The following is a 19,687-nucleotide window of genomic DNA, read 5'->3' on the forward strand; positions in this document are numbered from 1 at the left end:
AGCGTTGATGTCCATTCGCTCTACATTTCCCAGCCATCTAAGCCGTTGGGCTTTAATTCTGCTAACTAGCTCAGTGTCGCTGTACAGCTAGTACATTTCGCCGTTAAATCTTCTCCTCCATTCTCCATCTATGAGTGCGGGACCAACCATCACCCGAAGAATTTTTAATTTTTCTGTGGTAGACATGTGCATTCAAGAGGACACAGGTTTTTCTCAAAGCTCACCTCTGCCTATCAACTCCTACTCTCACCTCCCCGCGGTGAAGATCGGGTGCCTAGTACCTCAACTAGAGATTGGGTTCTAACCCCAGTGAAAAGTTGTTGGGGCAGCAAACGAGAGAGGGAAGGAGAGGTGTTTTCACTCCTTATCCAGACGGCAGCGGATGAATTCTCGAGATGGAATCAACGGTGGTGTCTACAGTTCCAGTAAGGTTGAACTACTTAGTGAACACCTTATAAGGCTTCTTCGATATATTCGGAGCCCAGGCCTCTAAGGAGCTGTTTATCCGGATCCACATCCTCAGAGATCTACTAAGGATCTGGCCCTCCAGGTTGGGGGTTATGCTATCGGGGTGACTTCCTGGCCACGTAAAAAATACCTTAGTTGCGAAATACCAACAAGTCTTGGATGGATTCACCCTCAGGAATGGTCATCAATTTACTCTCGAACCCAATTCCTGTTTTTCTGACAGAGATTCGTTCTTAAGTCGCACTACGCGAATGTGGAATGATTTTTCAAACTCTGTTTTTACCCGTCATTATCAGAATACTGAAGGATTATAAAATTTTAATCATCAGTGTTCAAATCTTCTCTTCCATTCCTAATTTTGTATGCCATGTTTTTAGATTAAAAGAATTTTACAAAAAAAAACCAAAAATTACATATTACTTTAATGCCATTTTTTTTAGTTCAAAAATTGAACATATGTTTGTAAAATAAAATGATCAATAAATTAATAAGAGGCGGTTAAAGCTTTTTTTTGTTTTGACATTTAAAAGAAATTATAAAATCTTTTTTTCATTAAGAAATTATTTTCATTGAACAATTGATTCTTGGTTACATAATTTTGAACAAAATCGTTTCTACGGAAGGGTTAACTTTGTATTTATTCCCACCTATTAGTTTTACTTTCAATGTTCAACTTTAACCTGAAAACCGTAATTTCAATTTTAAAACATTTTTTCAATAGCAACCTATCAACGCAATTCCAACTATTGGTTTCACTGACGAAATCCAAGGATAGCTATAACTGGCTGACTTTCATTTTTACTGATTAGATCTAAAAAGTTAAACTACCATTATTTCCAAAAACGTTTTATTGTTCCTGTAAGTTTAAACATAAATAATTCTTATTACATTAGACACCTGATTTTTGTTTTTAAACTTTTAACTCATACTTGACATAGACAGTGTACACCCTTTTATTTGTCAAGGTACCATTTGAAGAAAAGCAGTATGCAGACTGTTTTGATTGTTGTTACACAAGCTCACCAATTCTGGTGATGTAATTTACATTTAAACAATAACTGTACAAGAGTAAAGGTACCTTCTTCGAATAAAACGTGCTTCTCTAAAACACACACTAACCTATATGTAAAGAAACATCAAATACATGTACACAACACACATATAAATAGATAAGAAGTGGTTTTCTGGTACGGTTTGTTAAGTTGAGCACGTTATTGTGTCCAAAAAGGATTAAGGTGTTTCATGCAAGGCTTAAATGTTGTTGGTTACATCTTAATGAGGAAAAGTGGCTTTGACACATATACTATACATATATTTTCATCATATACCTTACATACATTCATATGTATATACTATTGGAAAACCTCTACTTTTCTACTATACTCGCTCAAGCTCATGTATGTCATCCCCCTTAAGGTAAAAACAAACTATGTAGATATACGAATACTAAACAGAGAGATTTGTCCTAGTTAACAAATGCCATTGCTGTCTTTATTTTTCATTCGCTTAAATATAGAAAAAGGAGATATCTTTCTGACAGGTAAACAATTGGATTTAGAAAATGTTTACTCGTAAATACAATATACATTCATACATAATATAAATAAAATACAAATTTAGGATCTGAAAAATGACAAGAAGAAGTTTTGTTATTTAGATAATAATTGAGCAGTTTAGAGACAAGATAAATACTTTTAGTTTGAATTATTCCAAAGTTTGAAAACATTGGAAAAGAGAATTTGAAGATTACAATTTAGCCACATGTTAGGAGAACAAATAGATATTGAAACAACATCGAGTATTGTGGTAAATAAATCACTCATGTATTTTAAAGCAAATAAGTATTTTTACTTATATTTAATAAAATGAAACATTTTTGTTGTATTGATCAAAGAAGAGTCCTTATATCAGGAATATTTGAAACCAAAAAGTTATTATTTTTAAAATGCATACAAAGACTTTTAATTTAAATTTTAGGCAAATCACCCTTTATTTAGCAATAAATAGGTGCTTTTGTTACAAGTTTTCATTTCATTAAGACTATTTTCGAACCTACAGAAATGTTTTTCTTATTGCTGAAATAAGAAGGCTTTCTCGACTTATGGCAGGGAATCAACTAAAAACTTTGAAGCAAGGCCTCGCGCCAAGTTATATGGAGTGATAAGAACATTAAACTAAAGCAAATATTAAAATGTTGATACTTAAAATCTGTTTTTTCTAATTGAATAAAAATCTTCCACATACGCCACAGCTTTTTTGATTTCGTCGAAGAAAATTATATCTTTGTTCACAAAATTTGGTGTGCTAATTATGTTTAAAACTGTCTAGTTAAAGTCCCTTTAAAATAAAAGTTTTGGCAGAAATAAAGTATAGGAAAAGGGGGCACGGAGAATTTTTTTTTTAAAGAACAAGTTTTGAAATTATTGAATAGGAAAAACATAGAGGAAGAGAGACAAACATAAGGTCAAATTCATTTTTCCAGGTTGTAAGTATTTAAAAATGTTAGTCTCGATTTTATGCAATTTTTAGAAGACAACATTTCAAACTTTTTATTTAAAGGAGAACCGTTTTTAAAAGAAAAATTAAGTCTGAACAAAAGAAAGAATTGTGTTTCACTTTTTATGAAGACATTTGAAGATTAAAACTAAGCTGAATTTGTGTCGTTATGATCATTTCACTTCCTGAGAAAGATTCTAAAGTTTTTTAAATTTCAAATTCCAGAAAATTGTATTTTGGAGAAATTGTTATTTAAATTCTTAAGAAACGGCTGAGTAAGACATTCTATGAAAAGACTTTTAAGTGCAAAAGAAACATGCTGACAGAAGTGAAGCAAATTGTTATACAAAGACTTTTGCAGGAATAGAAAAAAGTTTTGAATGACTTAAAAATATTTTTGGAATTCGATTTTTCAAAAAATGTAGCGTGAACAAAAATGTTGACGTGAGCATTGTCCATTTAAATTAAAGGTTTGAAAAAATCTTATTTTAAAAGAATTTTTGAATATACATTTCATTTTTTCAAACTTTTTGTTTTCAAATTTTTTTTTTTCATGGAATTTATATTTTTAATTAAAAAACAAAAAATAAGGAATAAAAGTATTTTCGAATTATATTAAGTAAAAACTTATTGAATGTGCTTTTCTTAAGTACATTTTTCAACTCGTCTTTTTAATTTCCCATAGGAAGTTATTGTAATGGGTCCGATTTGTCAAATTGAAAATTTTGACATTTCTCGACGTTCCAAGGTCCCTAGAGTCGAAATAAAAGATTTTTAGGAAGATGTCTGTGCGTACGTGTTCGTGACGTGTTTTTTTCGTCGTCCATAGCTCAAGAACCAGAAGAGATATCGATTTCAAAAAAGAGGCAACCCACACTGATATTTTCTAATCCCTTCTGTCGATTTGTCTTGCTAAAAAGTTTGTCGATATGTACTCGTATTAGTTTTTACCAAATTAGCGTATTATTTTTTGTAGATTTTATTTTTTATGAAAAAACGGACTGTTGGATTTTTATATAAAAATGACTCAATATCGAAAACAATATTTTGTTTGCAATAAAATAAGTTTGAAGCCAATATTTTAAATTTTTGAAAAGATATTTGAGTCGAAAATCAATTTTTACCAACTTTTGTTAATTTTTTTAGGTTTTTTATTTTTTGTACAAAAACTGTATATTCGATTTTTTTCAAAAATTTTACTGAATGTTGAAAACAATATTTTTTAAAAGATACAAAATTTAAAACCAATATCTCACTGTTTTGAAAAGATATTTGAGTCGTAAATCTAATTTTACCAACTTTTATTAATTTTTTTGTTAATGTTTTTATTTCTTGTTTCCCAAAATTTTTCCGAATGTTTAAAACAATAATTTAATACATTAAAATTAGTTGAAAGTCATAAACTCAAATTTTTGGAAAGATATTCGAGTCGAGATCAGTTTTTACCAACTTTGGTTAATTTTTTTTTAGTTTTTTATTTTTTGTAAAAAACTGTGAATTTGATTTTTCTCAAAATTTTACTGAATGTTTACAATAATATTTCTTTAAAGATAAAAGTTGTTTAAAGCCAACATCTCAAAGTTTTGTTCAGTTTAGGTTTTTAGTTTTTGTAAAAAAAATTTTAATTCGATTTTTCTCAAAATTTTTCACAAGGTTGATAACAATTATTTTTATAAGATAAATACGTTGTAAGCCATAATCTCTAGTTGTTGAAAATATATTTGAGCCGAAATTTAATTTTTACCAACTTTGAGTTATGTTTTTTTTAGGTTTTTTTATAAAAAAAAACCGTTAATTCGATTTTCTTAAAATCTTACCAAATGTTAAAAACGTTATTTTTCGTTGCAAAAAATTATTTTGAAAAGATATATAAAATGTTCGAGGTGACAAATTTTTTTTTCAGTTTTTTTGATTTATAAACAAACTGTCAATTGGATTTTTTTTTCAAAAAATATACTGGTTGGGTATCACGTTACAATATATAATATAAAATTTAATTCAAGTCTCTAGCATTATTGGTTAAATATTCGGGGTTTACCTAAATGTTCACCTTTTTTTAAACTGCTATGGTAAAAAACCACCCACGCGATTTTGTTGAGAGTCCTTTCTGCATCTTTATGCGTTATTATCTGTATTGTTGCTATCATTTTTTCCACGCGACGCGACTACGACTACGGCGATGACGACCACGACTACGACCACGACAATCCCGAACAAAACCACGACGAAGACTAGAACCTAGAACGTAAAGAAGGTCGTAGAAAAATTTAGCACATTCAGCACGTATGATGCTGATATCTCCGGCCACTCAGCTTAGGGTGGGTTCAGCAAATAAATTGATATCCTATTTGAGATGATATCGTAGGTGATCAATTAAATTGATCAGAATATAAAAGTGTCGGTGACCTTAGGGGTGTCTATCCTGAAATTGAGAAATAGGGCGCCAGCAATTTTTTTTATAATTAAGGAAATGGCAAACCTTCGGAGCGAAACCGACGGTGAAAGAAGTTTCAATAAAAGATTAAGTCTTGGAATTAATTTTCAAAATATTTATTATTAAGTAAATTGCCTGGGAAACCTTGCAATTAAGTAGGGCTAAAACCCAGGATCTTTTAAACAAAGAAACAAATTGTTATTCAAGAAAAGATAAGATGAACCGGTAACGGTTAGTCCCAACAAAAAAATGTTAACGGTTTTATTTTAAGCGGGTCACGAGTTCCGCAATTTTCGGAAATAAAGCGAACAGCCAAAGCCAAACGATAATTTTTTTTGTACAATGTCTCGACAACGAAATAATGTGAATAACGGAAATAATTTTTAATAAAATAAACCAAACTATTATACTTAGCTTATTTCTCCTGCCAGATTTCCCTTCCTTCCTTAACCAATTTTCCTTCTTTTCCTCTCCTGTATCCCAAAGAGTATATTCCACTAAATCTTCAAAATTATTCTCCTTTTTTTCAAATTTTCAAAACACTTCCTCAAATTAAGTTTTTTTCCAATCAAATTTCTATCGTCCAAAATTACTTTTCTTTCGATCTATTCCATTTCGAAGCTTACAAAAAGTGAGTCGCCAGGCTTTTTCCAAGCCTGGATAAACCCTTTTTCTTCAAAAACCCAGTTTTTTCAGCAACTCAGTGACTTGGGTTTCGGTCGCTTCATTTTTTTCAGCAACGCTCAGCTTGTTTGCGTGAGTGTGCCAACGCAGTTGCAAACCCAGTAGTCTTCTCTTACTCGCACTTTAATCTCCCCAGCTTAATGCAAGTCACCCCTGAATTCGCCGCACTCTACTCTGACTTGTAGAGTGCGGGAATGCAGTGGGTGCATTCAGCCACCTGAACGAAAGAAAAACCTTGGAACTCAAGAAATTTGATTGTTCACACTTTGCATTTTTCCCCACCGATATTTCCCAGCAAAACAAATATAATTGTGGAAACTTGATGGAAATTAGTAAGTTTGGATTAATAACAATTGTAGAAAGGGAAATGTGGCAGAAGTTCGCTACACGCGTTTTAAAGTTATTTTGTTTGACTTTCGCGCAGATTTGGGGAAATAGGGACTTACTCGTACGTTATCGTTCCAACTTGTACATTTAAGTATAATGAGGGTGTAAAAGTTGGGCTTGAAGACATTCTCCCATGGAGTAACTTCGGCATTCGGAGACCAAGTGTCGACCGTGCCAATTTTGGTTTACTGGAGTCAGACCATCCGTCTGACACTTATAGTGGTAATTATGCTCATTCTTTGTGGACTGGCTGTCACCCGTTCTTAGTATTTGACAAGACCGCCCATCTGTCACTTTAGTTAAAGTGGAAAGCTTATCCACTTTATGTATGTAAAATCGACATCAATGATTATGTTTCTTTCCAAAGTACTGAGAGAGTGAACCGATGGCTGATGGACCATGGCTGCCCCTCTCTCTCTCAGTAGATTGTAGGAAACACCTGTAGGAATGGAGGAGGGAGGAACAAGCATTTGGATGACGGAGACAATGGTTCTTCTCGCGGTAATTTTTACCGTGACAGTATAACAAAATTTATTTGGAGTCGATATCTCAACTGGTTCTTGAGCTATGAACGACGAAAAATGTCGCAAACGCACGGACGTACGAACGTTCTTACACACTCACGCACATACATCTTTTTAAAAATCTTTTATTTTTACTCTAGGGACCTTGAAACGTCGAGAAATATCAAAATTTGACAAATCGGACCGAATACAATAACTTTCTAAGGGAAGTTAGTAATTAATAGAAGATCAATTTCTATGTCAAAAGGCGATTCCAGTATCAAGAAACGATGTTGTTTTGAAAATAAATTCAAACATATTTAATGGAGAGCTTAAAAGGAATATTTGGCAATAGATACAATCATGGACTCAGAACAGAGCACTTCATATCCAGTAAAGTATCTTAACTCGCTATGCGATGCGCCCTACCATAAGTTTCAATTGAAATAAGGCGTGCCAGTTGTGATTATATAAAAGTAATAGTCTTCATGTCACAAAACTTGTCCGAAAGAATGTTAGTGCTAAAATCTTAACCTGCGCCGCCGTTGGAAAAGATAAAAATGAAATTATTCAATTACAATTCAAAAAACCGCAAGTTTTAACATTTAAAATAACGGGGGTGAATCAAGAAAAGCCCTTCTTCATGATTTTAACAATAGACAGCTTTACTTGTGGTTTTTCTTAGTTCGTTTGATTTTATAAAGTGTACCAACTAACTTATGTATACTTGCCCTTGGAATGACCCTATTTGCTATATTGATTTTCTTTTACCAACTAGGCAAAAGGGTAATAGTTGGTTCTCAATATTTTAAAACATAAGTACCATTTTTCTTAAACTTAATATCTTAAAAATTAGTGGAAGTAATTCAAAGAACTCTGAATGAAATATAATATTTAATATTTTTGAAGACTGAGAAAAATATAAAATTAATACTCTTTTCGCAAAAGTATATTGCTTAAGTTAAAAGAGAGTGTGTATGATTTTCATCACAATAAATATAAAAAAAATTATATAGAAGCTTGAAAACATCTCTTTTATTGAAACAAATATTAAAATTTTATTTTTTTAATATTTTTTAATAAGAAGTTTTATTTTATTACGACCATTTCACTTATATATATAAAAACTTTGCTTTGAGTACTTATATAGTATCATTTAAAAAGTGCTAAAAGAGTTAAAACAAAATTATGACCTTTAAATACAAAATGAAAGTGTAAAACTTTAATTTGTGAAATTTCCAGAACGTTAAATTTGGAACAAACTATTAACGGCCATGTAGTTTCATGACAAATAAAATATTGCTTATTTCCTTAACGATATATAAATACATTTACATACACTACAAACGTGTCCACTAGTCCTCTTTACTATTTCGAAAATGGCGGCAGTCTATTGTAAGGGAAGGTCCTTAAAACAGAATATTTTAATCTCATCGACACTTCCACTTGACGGAAAAAAGAGAAGAACAAATTGCTTATACTTAAAAAAAAAGACTGATAAATATTCACAAAACTTTTAAGTACATGTTCCCTAAGCAATAGTTCATTGACAAGTTCTACAAGACTTTTCTATCGTTATAATCATCATCATAATGTCATGGCCCTTAAGAGCCCTCTAGACAAAAATGTCCAAAGTAATGATGGTCATGAATTTCATAACTACCTTCTATATTGTAGAAGAGGATTTTCAATTCAGGTTTCTTTTTTAAGTTGTTGTTGTCAGTTTTGATATTTTTATTTTAAAAATCTATGTATATTGGCCCGTTGTGTACTTTTACCTTAGTAGTCTCTAGACTGGATGTACATAGATCTAGATATAGTTGTTTTGTCCTTAAAATGAGTAATTTTCAACTTAGTGGGAAGGATTTATTTTCTGAATCTGTAGTGCTCTTTGTTTTTTACTATTTTTTATTCTGTCGTCGATGTTTGATAACTCTAACGTAGTCGTTGGTCCTTGTCGTTGTCGATGTCGAGGACAACAATGCCTGACATAACATATTACTTACAATCAACGGAGAGCGACATACTAAGGTATAAGGACTCTATGACACGCAAAGTGAAATTCAACTCGTTTACTGGGATGATAGCTACTTCCGATTTTAAGGATTCTCCACTTTGACGATGGCAACGATGGAAGAGTGGTGGCAGGTGGTGATGGAAGTCTTCGTTTTTGCCCCAGCCAGACTTTTAAGTGGGTGAAGCTTAAATCTTAAGCAAACACAATTATGATCCTTATTGTTACTAAGCATGAATGCTCTCCAAGTCGTCGCTTTTCATTTATACAGGAGTACCTATCCGATGTATGTATGTAGGTAGTATTTTAAATGAAAAATATACAAAAATAAGGACGAAAAATATTGTTTTGAAGGAAATTGTATATCCTTATTATGTTGTTGCTTATTTCTTACCTCCAGTCCTCCTATCATACTCTCTAGGACCTCATTGTTTTCCATAGCATTATGAATGTGTGCCTGGGGGTTATCTGTGTGTGCGTCAGGATATTTTTTTATATTAATGTGTAACTACGATGACTGACATCTGATACTTTTAAGATAAAGTGTACACTGTACTGCAGTACTTTACAGTAGCCTGTCCTACATACGTATAAAAGGGTCTTAGGTCTTGGGTTTATACATCAAACATTTTCACATTTATTTTCATGCATAACTGCAATTTTTCACCGCCAAGTGGAAAAGTTTTATCTTTTATAATTAACTTTTGTAATGCATTCTTGTTGGTTCAACAACGAAACGAAAGGCAGCGGCGTTCTACTACTGTTTTTGAGGCTTTGTAAATAGTTTTCGTCAGGTGGAACTTAATGTGAGTTTTTTAAGAGTTTTTTGTTTCTTTTTAACTTCTCTCTGTTTCTTCAACTAACTTCATTGGTTTCATTAAGTGTGGTGAAATATTTTACTTTTATGTGTATAGTTCTTTTTTAAATTTAGTATGAAACAAGTTTCATTTAAGGTTTGGGTTCGAAAGAATAACAATTTTTAAAAATAAAAATTACTTTACTGGAAGGCAGATTTTATCATTAAATGAAATTTTTATTCTTTTCCTTTTTCCTTTAGTAAATGGTGTTTTTAGAGGTATAGAAATTTGAATTGAAATAAAACAAGGAAGTATTGTAATCGGTCCGATTTTTCGAATTGTAAATTTTGAAATTTGTCGACATTTTAAGGTCCTGGACTGGAAATAAAAGACTTGTATAGATATGCCTAAGAGTGCTGGCGTATGTACGTTCGTATTTTCTCTCACTTTTTTCGTCGTCCATAACTCAGGAACTATTTAAGATAACGACTTTAAATAAATTTTGTTATACAAATAATAGTGCAGAAAGATGCAGAAAGGACTCTCAAAAAAATTGCGTTGATGTTTTTTTTACCATAGCAATTTAAAAAGCTCTAGAAACTTGAAGTAATTTTTTTATTATATATTGCAAACAAATACATATTGGAAAAAAAAAATAAATATTTGTCACCTCAAAAATTTTACGAAAAAATAAATATTTTTTTTTTTTCAAACAATGTTGTACAACGAAAAAGAAACGTTTTTATTAACACTGAAAGTTCTAAAAAAAATAGAATACTACAATATCTTAAACGTTCGTAAACATTGATCTTCGACTCAAATATCTTTTAAAAATTTGAGATATTGGCTTCAACTTAATTTTTTTTAATAAAAATACTAGCTGACCCGACACACATTGTTTCGTCATATAAGCAATTTCTAGAGAATGTTTTGCTACAAATAAATATCTTATTGTTAGTGTGTATGGATGTGGTATATAAGTAGGAGATATATAGAGCACTGTAAACGGTGACAAAATATTAAACGAAAAAATTACCAAACACTTTTTTTTAATTTATTAAAATTAATTCTTTAAAATTATAAACATATCACTTATTATGACAATTCTACAAAAAACCAATATCAATCTCAAAAATAGATTTCGAAATGAAACTATTTCATCATTATGTAAAAATTATCGGTAATTTTAAAATTTGTAAGAATAATTCAAATGACAACTTTTTTAACAAAACACGAAGTAAGACAAATCGATAGACGGAATGAGAAGTGTTGAAAGTAGAGATTTGATACTTTGTTTTTAAATACTTAGTTTATGTTATCGTTATCAAACTGTTCTAATTTGTATATGTTTGATATATTGAAAATAAATATTATTATTGTTCAGAATCTTAAAACATCAGGTTATGGGCCTTACCACAATCTAAATACAAAATAATAAGGAAATTTGTATTGAGAAAAGATTTCTGAAACCAAATTCAGTATTAAAAAGCTTCGGGGAAGCGAAAACTTCGAAGATTGGAAATTTTACGTTGAAGCTTATTTCCAAATGAAAGGACTTTGGAAGGCTGTTTCTGATGGTAGTTAGACGGGGAAGGATGCAACGAAGCTTTGGGAATAAGAAATTTAAGGTTCCTAAATGTTACAACTGCAACGAATTTGGCCATATTGCTGCTAAATGTCCAAAAAAGAATAAGAACCATCAAGAAAATGCGATGTTAGAATTTTTTTCCTTCACTTCTCTTGACAAAAAAGAACGATATTTCGACTCGGGAGCGTCAACTTACATGTGCTCAAATAGTGCATGCTTATCAAGTAAGATGGAAAATCTTAACTCTGAGGTAGTTTTTCAATGATTTTTTCCAAGAATTTATGTTAAGCGAAGATCAAAAGGGTAATGTTGTTGCAACTGCAAGCTTGGTGAACAATATGTTCCGACTCAACAGACCACCCAACCAAAGTGCATATGTTACAAAAAATGTAGCTTCACACTTTGAACTTTGGCACAAGCTTGTTGGACATACAAGTATTGAAACCATACAAGCTATGATTCCGAAAGTTGTGCAAAATATTAATTGCAATAGTTCAACAATAAATTGCATCACATGTATCAAAGGTAAAATGGCACGCCTGGCGTTAAACTCACTTGGTACTAGAGCAGAATCAATATAAGAACTAATGCATACAGATCTTTGTGGTCCGATTGAACAAAAATTGAACGAACGGCGAATTTAAGAAAGCACTTTTCAGGGATAGACAGGGATCGAATCCAAGACCTCTGTCTAACGAACTTACCATCACGCCGCGAGTACTAAATTTGCATACATCTGATTTTTTAACTAGAAATTAGACAAAGTAATGGAAATTCACTATCGAAACAACATATTTTTGAATAACAGAGTTTTATGATGTTTTGATTTAATAATGAACATACTTTTATTTTTTAATGCTTAGTGTTCCAAGTCAATTGAAGTTTTTCTAGCAATATTACAAAACTATTTGAACAATAACTGATACATTTTAAGAATTCTCTAATAAAGTTGTTTCATATTGTTTTTAAATCATATGGAACTTTTTATCGTTTTGCTAAATTTTGAACCATATAGGCATCATTCGCCTTTTTACTAAAGATTTGCTTATTTTGAACCAATTTACAAACAATCTTTCACGACACTTTATGTGAAGGCCAACGTGATGACCACAAATAACCAACACACATTTTCATCCTTCAATTTGACCATCATCATGATTTTTGCATTATCCTGTGCCTAACCTACAAAACTGTGAATCAGGCATAAGAAACATCTCATTTGCTTTCTTGTATTTTGTTTTTCTTTTTGTTAAACTAATCGCAGCCATTACAATAAAAATAGGGTAACAATGATTGTTAGCATTCAAATTGCCTATTTATGGATTGTTTTTTGTTTTCTTTATCTTTATTTTCATCCATATAATCGAAAATGACACTCCATATTCACCACATTGTCGTCGAGGACGAGCGACGAGCGACAAACGTTGCGGTGATGGTGGTGGTGGTGGTGGTAGTGGTGATGGTGGTGATACAGAAATTTCTCGTCCTTATTTTTTTGTTTGTTGTGGTTGGTTTTGGTGTGTAAGCCTAATGGAATTTGGTTGACTTGGTGTGAAGAAAATTGTGGTCCTCTTTTCATTGGGCCATTATAGATGAATCTTAAGAGGATAATGGAAGCATCACAGGAAGCCATTTGAATATACCATTTCCAACTTAGAGCGGATGTTTTGCGGCACTCAAATGCTCATGTTTGACACCAATAAAGGTATGGTGTAAGTATAAGGCACATTAGGCACAATACGACGATGGTGGTGGTGACGGTGACGTCAAAGACGACAAGGACGACGATGTAAGAGAAGTCCTTAGAGAATGAATGTTTAAAAAAAAGTGATTGCAAATGATTAGATAGGTGTGAGTTAGAATGGTCTACGGTGGGGGTATGTTAAGGTTTTTTCTTCCACTGATGTTGTTTTTGAAGAGCCTGGAATAGGAAGATATACAAAGCTACTATATAGCTTGATATTGTAAACGACTTTATGTCTTGTCCATGACAGGAACAGATAAGGCAGATTTAATGGCCTATTAACGAATTTCATTGTAATTGATGTTATGGCATTGCTAACTATATTAAGAGTATAAAAAGGTGGGTCTTAGATATAAAGTTGGAGGAAATGGTGATCAATTCCAAAATTGTATAAAGAATTATTAATAGCTGCTTGGGTAGATGAATAAAGAACTGAAAAATTAAAAACAAAATATGCGTATTGATAGTTAAAATGGTCTTTTCAACATAAAAAGAAACACATTTTGATTGAGTAACAAGTATCGTATTTAATACTTTTGCTTGAAGTTCAGAGGAGAAAACGTAAAACTTAATTTTTCTCTTATTTGAAAACTTCTTGAAATTTCTTCAATGATTGATCCAAGACATTGTACAAGTTTCAATTCGACGCTTAAAACATTAAGTTTGTCCTTAACTATCTCTTTTTTCTTTGGAATCATTTCCTTGAGTGGGAAAAAAACCTGAACTGTTCCCGGAAATGAAGTTCTGTCTCTCACTGATATAAAACCGATATTGATGGTTACTTTCTGCTCGTATAAAATCCATCTCCCAAAGGACATCCCATATCAGGTTTAATGCAATCCTTCTCTTCTTTTGAGATGAAATATTAAAAAAAGAAACTTGTATCCTCTTCCTTTTCCAATCATCTCCTTATCCAAAGACAACGAAAAAAAAAGAAGAATAAAGAAGAAAACTACGACTCTAGCTGTCACTATGTTTGATTAATTAATATTTCCCATGTCAATCGCTCACTTAATGCTCCGATGTCAACTTCAATTTCCCACTGACTTTTGCCAAAGCTATTAAATGACACTGACAATGGCTTATGGCAACTTCGGTGGCGGCTGTGGCAGCGGCGACGACACAGTGACAATGACTACGATCACGAGACCGACACGACTACACTATGACGATGACGGTGGCAATTTTCGTCCTTCTTTTTTTTTACTTTGCCTGTAAGTGCTAATCCAATCATCGAACAAAGTCAAAAAACCACAATGGAAATGTCTCTTTTTGTCTTTATCTAGGTCTGCTATATCCTCCATAAAGTCATCACATAGTATAAAGTAATCCATTTTGTGTCCTTTTGTTCATTTTTGTTATTTTTTTTTCTATTTGCAGGACGTCCAGAGCCAACAGTAACGTGGTTTAATGGCACACAACTTCTACAAGCCGGATCTGGGGTATCAATGGCACGGCACGTGACAGTAAACCGCTTGGAGGTACCACAAATTACGCGGTCGGCTTTGAATAATACTTATAGATGTCAGGCGTCTAATACAAAGCTAGTGCCACCAGTTGAAAGGAGCATACGAATTGGGATGTTATGTAAGTTATTATAAGCATTATAATCTTTTTAGAAGGCATAACTTGAACGATGCTATGGGCTACAAGTTAAGGTTTTCAATCAGATAAGTTATATCATCTCCGATAAATATAAATGATATTGAAAACAATTAGTGTTTTCTATGAAAGTTTTATGGAAACTTTAGAGAAAGTTTTGAATTATTGAATATTTATTTAAATTTATGTTTAAAGCAAGCTTATGAAGGGATATTTTATTGAATTTATTTTATAAATTGAAGAATATCAAGTTTTTAAGTAACTAGGAAAAGAATAATTCATTTTCATAATCATGAAAGAAATAGATGGTTGAGTTCAACAGAACTATACAACTTTAAGAACGTTCTAGAAAAAGGGTGTTGAGCTATATTTGAATACCCTCTTTGGCTTCTGCAGTATGTTTGATAAAATATTTATCGAATCTATATAAATTATTTAAATCTTTCACTTTGGGAATCTTATAAATAATTGCAAAACACTAAAAATAGAAATCAAGCAGAACTAAGCTATTTGAAAAAGGACTAAGGAAAAAGTAAATAATATTTCAAGAAGAAAAGCTTTTTAATTTAAAAAGTATTTATTTTAAAAACTAAACTAAACATCTGCCTTACCAGTCTTTTTTCAGGTGACTAAAATTAAGACTCACAAGTCAATTTTTACTATTCTTTAAATGCGTACAAAGTAATTTTGTTGATTTCAAATCAATGTAGAACAAGTCCACGAATTAATGATTTTTTTCGTGAGGGCCTCCGTAGATTAATTTTTTACCTCAGCTTTATTGCCAAAAAAATCATTTTCCCGTTTTAATATATATAAGAAATAATTCTGCAAAATTTTAAACAAATTTATTCAATTCTTTTGGGTTAAGAATAAACTTCAAAAAACTTAACCCTTAAGAACATAATAGGGCCGAATAAATGGCGTCAAAAGACGAGCTAATATGAAATAAATTTGAGCTGCAAACCATGTTATTGTAGTTTATAGAAACTTTCCACCGGACTCAAGACATTTGTTTGGAAAAAACTCCATCAATATCATAAATAACATTTAAAATTCTGACAAGTAATCAAATTGGGCTTACAACTTTTATTACACGTCTTTAACATTTACACTTGCTTCATATAACAACTATTTATATATTTACTACTTACTTAAGTCCTCAGACCTGTTAAGTCTGTTGGGAACCCCTTAAGGGGAATAGAGCCTCTACTACGCCTACGCGCCATCGTGTACGGCTTCCGGAGATGTGTTTCAACTGCCTCCAAATCCTGCCTAGTGATGCTGATTCCGCCTCGACTGTCCTACGCCATGTGCTCCTCGGTCGTCTAGCTCTTCTTCCTTCTTTTGTGAGTGGATTCCATTGCATTGTTTGGCCTGCAATGCAGTCGTTACCTTTTCTAAGCGTTTGTCTAATCCATTGCCAATCACGTCTTTGTACTATAGATTCTATATAGGTTCCTGATCTCATTTGAAATACGGTTTGGCCAGAAAATAGTTAGGATGTTACGAAAACTTCTATTCACGAAGGTTTGCAGCTTTCTTGTTATGGCTGAAGTAACCTCCTAGGTACTGCACCCATAAAGAAGCACAGATTCGACATTTGTGTGAAACAGTCGTGGCATTGTTCTTAAGCTGATAGAGTTATTCCTCCAAATTTTCGACAACATACCAAACGCCGCTTTTGCTTTGCCGATGCAGCAGATGATTTCTTGTTCGGTTCCGCCTTCGATGGAAAAGATACTTCCAAGATGCTCGGGTTCTGAGGCTGATCATTTTTGTTTTGCCGGAATTAATTTTCAGCCCCAGCTAGAACTTCTGATTCTCTCCCCAAACTTGTTGTCTTTTGATGGAGATCCCATGATCCTTTGAGAGAGTAAGCAAACATCGTCCGTGTAATCCAAGTGCTTTAAATAGGATGTCAAAGTCAATTTGATCCCTACGCTACCTGACAGAGCTGAGCGCAGTACATTGCTTATCACCAACAGAAATAATATTGGCGACAGAATAAAGCCCTGGCTGACTTCGCTTCGGATTTCAAAATCATCTGACAATCTACCATCGTGCGAACATGACACTTGGATCCAACATTTATGCTGCTTTAATAATAGCAATTAGTTTTTCTGGGATGCCTCTCCTCCGCAAAGCTAACCAAATATACTCCCTGTTAACGCTATCAAAGGCCTTCTCGAATTTGATGAACAGCAGGTTTAGTGGTGATCGATATTCAACGCACTGTTCAATAATGATCCGAAGGTCGTTAATATGATCAATACAGGAGGATCCAGCACGGAATCCTGCTTGTTTGTCATCGAGTGTGGCCTCAAGGTGTTCTCTGATGCGTTCATTTATGAGCGGATGAAGCAGTTCGCCTGTAAAAGCTCTGGGGGAATTCCATTAAGTCCTATCGACTTGTTGTTCTTAAGTGCTTTAATTGGGGCAACAATCTCAACTTTACTGGTATAAGGGAATTATTTTGTTCGGGCGCTTCAGAAGTCATCAGCTGCACGTTGTTTGCAAAACACTCGGTTTAAAACCGGGAAAAAGTATTCTTTCTACCTTCTGACTTGTTCATCTACCGAACTTAACAAAGTGCAGTCTAATTTTTCACCAGGTGTTGCTTTGAGCAGTGTACACCGGTCAGCTCTTTGGTTATCCTGTAAGTGGTCCTATTGTCGCACCTGTTTGCAGCATCTTTTGCTTCTTACGCCAATGTGTTGATGTAGTTACGCTTGCTACGGGCGGCGGGCGCACACTGATTTCAGCTCATTTTTTGCTTCCCCTTTTACAGCAGTTATTCGAGTCCTTAAATAGATAATTTTATGACACAGTTTGTGTTCAAACAGGGTGCGTTGCAGAAGTCAATGAACCTCTCACCATTGTCATTTTAACTGCCGACTCCGTGAACACCCATCGCATGCCTTAGCCCGTCGTTGTTACCGCCAACATTAGGATTGAGGTTTTCCATAACCCAAATAAAATCTCGGCGGGGTGTGTTGTTGTAAGTGAATCCTAGTTGACTGTAACAGCATTCCTTTTCTTCATCAAATACGAGCTCCGTCGGCGCGTAACCCTGTATAATGGTGACGGGTCGTACTCTACTCTGAAACCTAGCTTTGATAAGCCTTTCCCCAAGGGGCTCCCACGAAATAAGGCTTCTGGTTTCCGTGTTTGTAAGGAGTAACCCAACTTCACATTCTCGAGCGTTTCCTGTATCGTGACCAGGGTAGAGCAGTACAGTGTTACGTGTCGGTGACTTGTGTTTACGCGATCCCAACCATCGCACTTCGCTTAACCCTAAGATATCTATCCTGTGTCGTCCTCACATTCAAAAAAACAATCTTTATCCGGGTACAATAGCCAAAAGTCGTCAACGAGTTATCATTAACTATCCGAGGTGTAATTTCTGTTTCTGTAGCGGGATGGAGTTCAGTTACGAAGAGTTCTAATCTCCGTAACCTATCCTGAAGAGTCAGGCAACTTCGCCCTTGCAGTTTTAGCTAACTTATGTATATTGGGATACACAAATCATTGCCCGGGGGCCACAACGAGGATTTAAGGCAAGAAGATGGACATGGCAAGACAATAGCATTACTGGCCTAAACCAAGTTTTGGGCAACCACCAACTACCAGAGCCGGAGGCACAGCAAAGTATTGCATTGGTTAAAAATTTCGAACTTCTGACTTTTTATCAAACATCACATTACAATGGTAAAGAAGTTGAGAAAAGAGGGTCCCCGATTTCGTTAGTCTGTCTGGTGTCACCACTACAACCAAAACCATTGAGTCAATTGAGTTTAAACTTGGAAATTAATGTTTTGAACAGATTTACGTTCGGCATTTTTTAATTTTGTAAGGTCAAAAATAATAGAAGAATGTTTTTGAATTTTTCTGCCGACAAAATTGTCACTTTGACTTTGAATTTGTAGTGTTACAATTTTGATATTGCTTACATAGTTTTTACTTGTCAAATGCCAAATGATAAGAAATTCAAAAGTGACAACTGTCCGAATATATTGTATTTTAAGTATAAAAAGCCTTTTTTAGGTGCTTCCAGACAACAACACATGATGATAGCTGAAATTTTACTAAGTAGAGCTGTTATAATTACTTGAGTTGAAAATGTATGTATTTTCTTAGAGTTGTTAGCAAAGAAACAGCACTGAAGAGTTTGTTAATTGCAATACCAAAAGTTAAAATAAAACAGGGGCCCAGGAAGATTTTTGAAAGTAAAAGATCTAGTAGAACCATCGTACCAGAATCTATACTAATATTATAAATGCGAATGTAAGTTTGTTTGTTACGCTTTCACGCAAAAATTGCTTAACCGATCATCATGAAACTTTGCACATACACTCTTGAAGGTATTAGAAGCAACATAGGATACTTAAAAAAAAAAAAACAAATTTACGAAAAATAAGAAAATTGTTTGTCAAAATATCGTCAAATTTAGCTACTTCAACGCCATCTAGCATCATAGTAATGAAGTTTCAACCCTGAATACTGTAATACCAACCCACTGTATTACCGACGGTGACAACAATATCTAATTTAATATCCAATTCAATTGAATATAGTTTCAACTGTTTCTAATTTTTCTATATTTATTGTTATTTTCTTCTGTCGTTACATGCAGTATAATACTATTCACATTTTTGAGGTTATCCGTAATTTTTGTGGTTAGCTGTTACTTTATTATTTTAGATCTTAATCGCTGATGTTAATTCTTACTCTAACAAACAAACTTACATTCGCATTTATAATATTAGTATAGATGTCCGTCAGAATTTGCCGCGACGCTATTAAAGGGCGATCGTACGGCACATTCCGTTTTAAAATTACCATTAAATTCAGCACAGGAAGATTCGCCTATCTGTAATTTTAGTAAAAATAGTTCACGAGGTAGAATGCTGCGAGAATGCAAGCTTATAGTGTGGGATGAAAGTACAATGTCTCACAAAAAGGCTATAGAA

The 19,687-nt window shown here is 33.2% G+C and overlaps 1 protein-coding gene across 1 annotated transcript in view; it reads left to right on the top strand.

Annotated features, from left to right (window-relative positions):
- LOC129938522 (uncharacterized) overlaps nucleotides 1–19,687 on the top strand; it is a 263,598-nt gene that overhangs the window by 117,600 nt on the left and 126,311 nt on the right. Inside the window, exon 6 of the mRNA XM_056046146.1 lies at nucleotides 14,496–14,702. Coding sequence (XP_055902121.1) covers nucleotides 14,496–14,702 — 207 coding nt within the window. The remainder of the gene's footprint in view (nucleotides 1–14,495; nucleotides 14,703–19,687) is intronic.

This window comes from Eupeodes corollae, chromosome 1 (genome assembly GCF_945859685.1).
Source record: "Eupeodes corollae chromosome 1, idEupCoro1.1, whole genome shotgun sequence".
NCBI classification, from domain to species: Eukaryota; Metazoa; Arthropoda; class Insecta; order Diptera; family Syrphidae; genus Eupeodes; species Eupeodes corollae.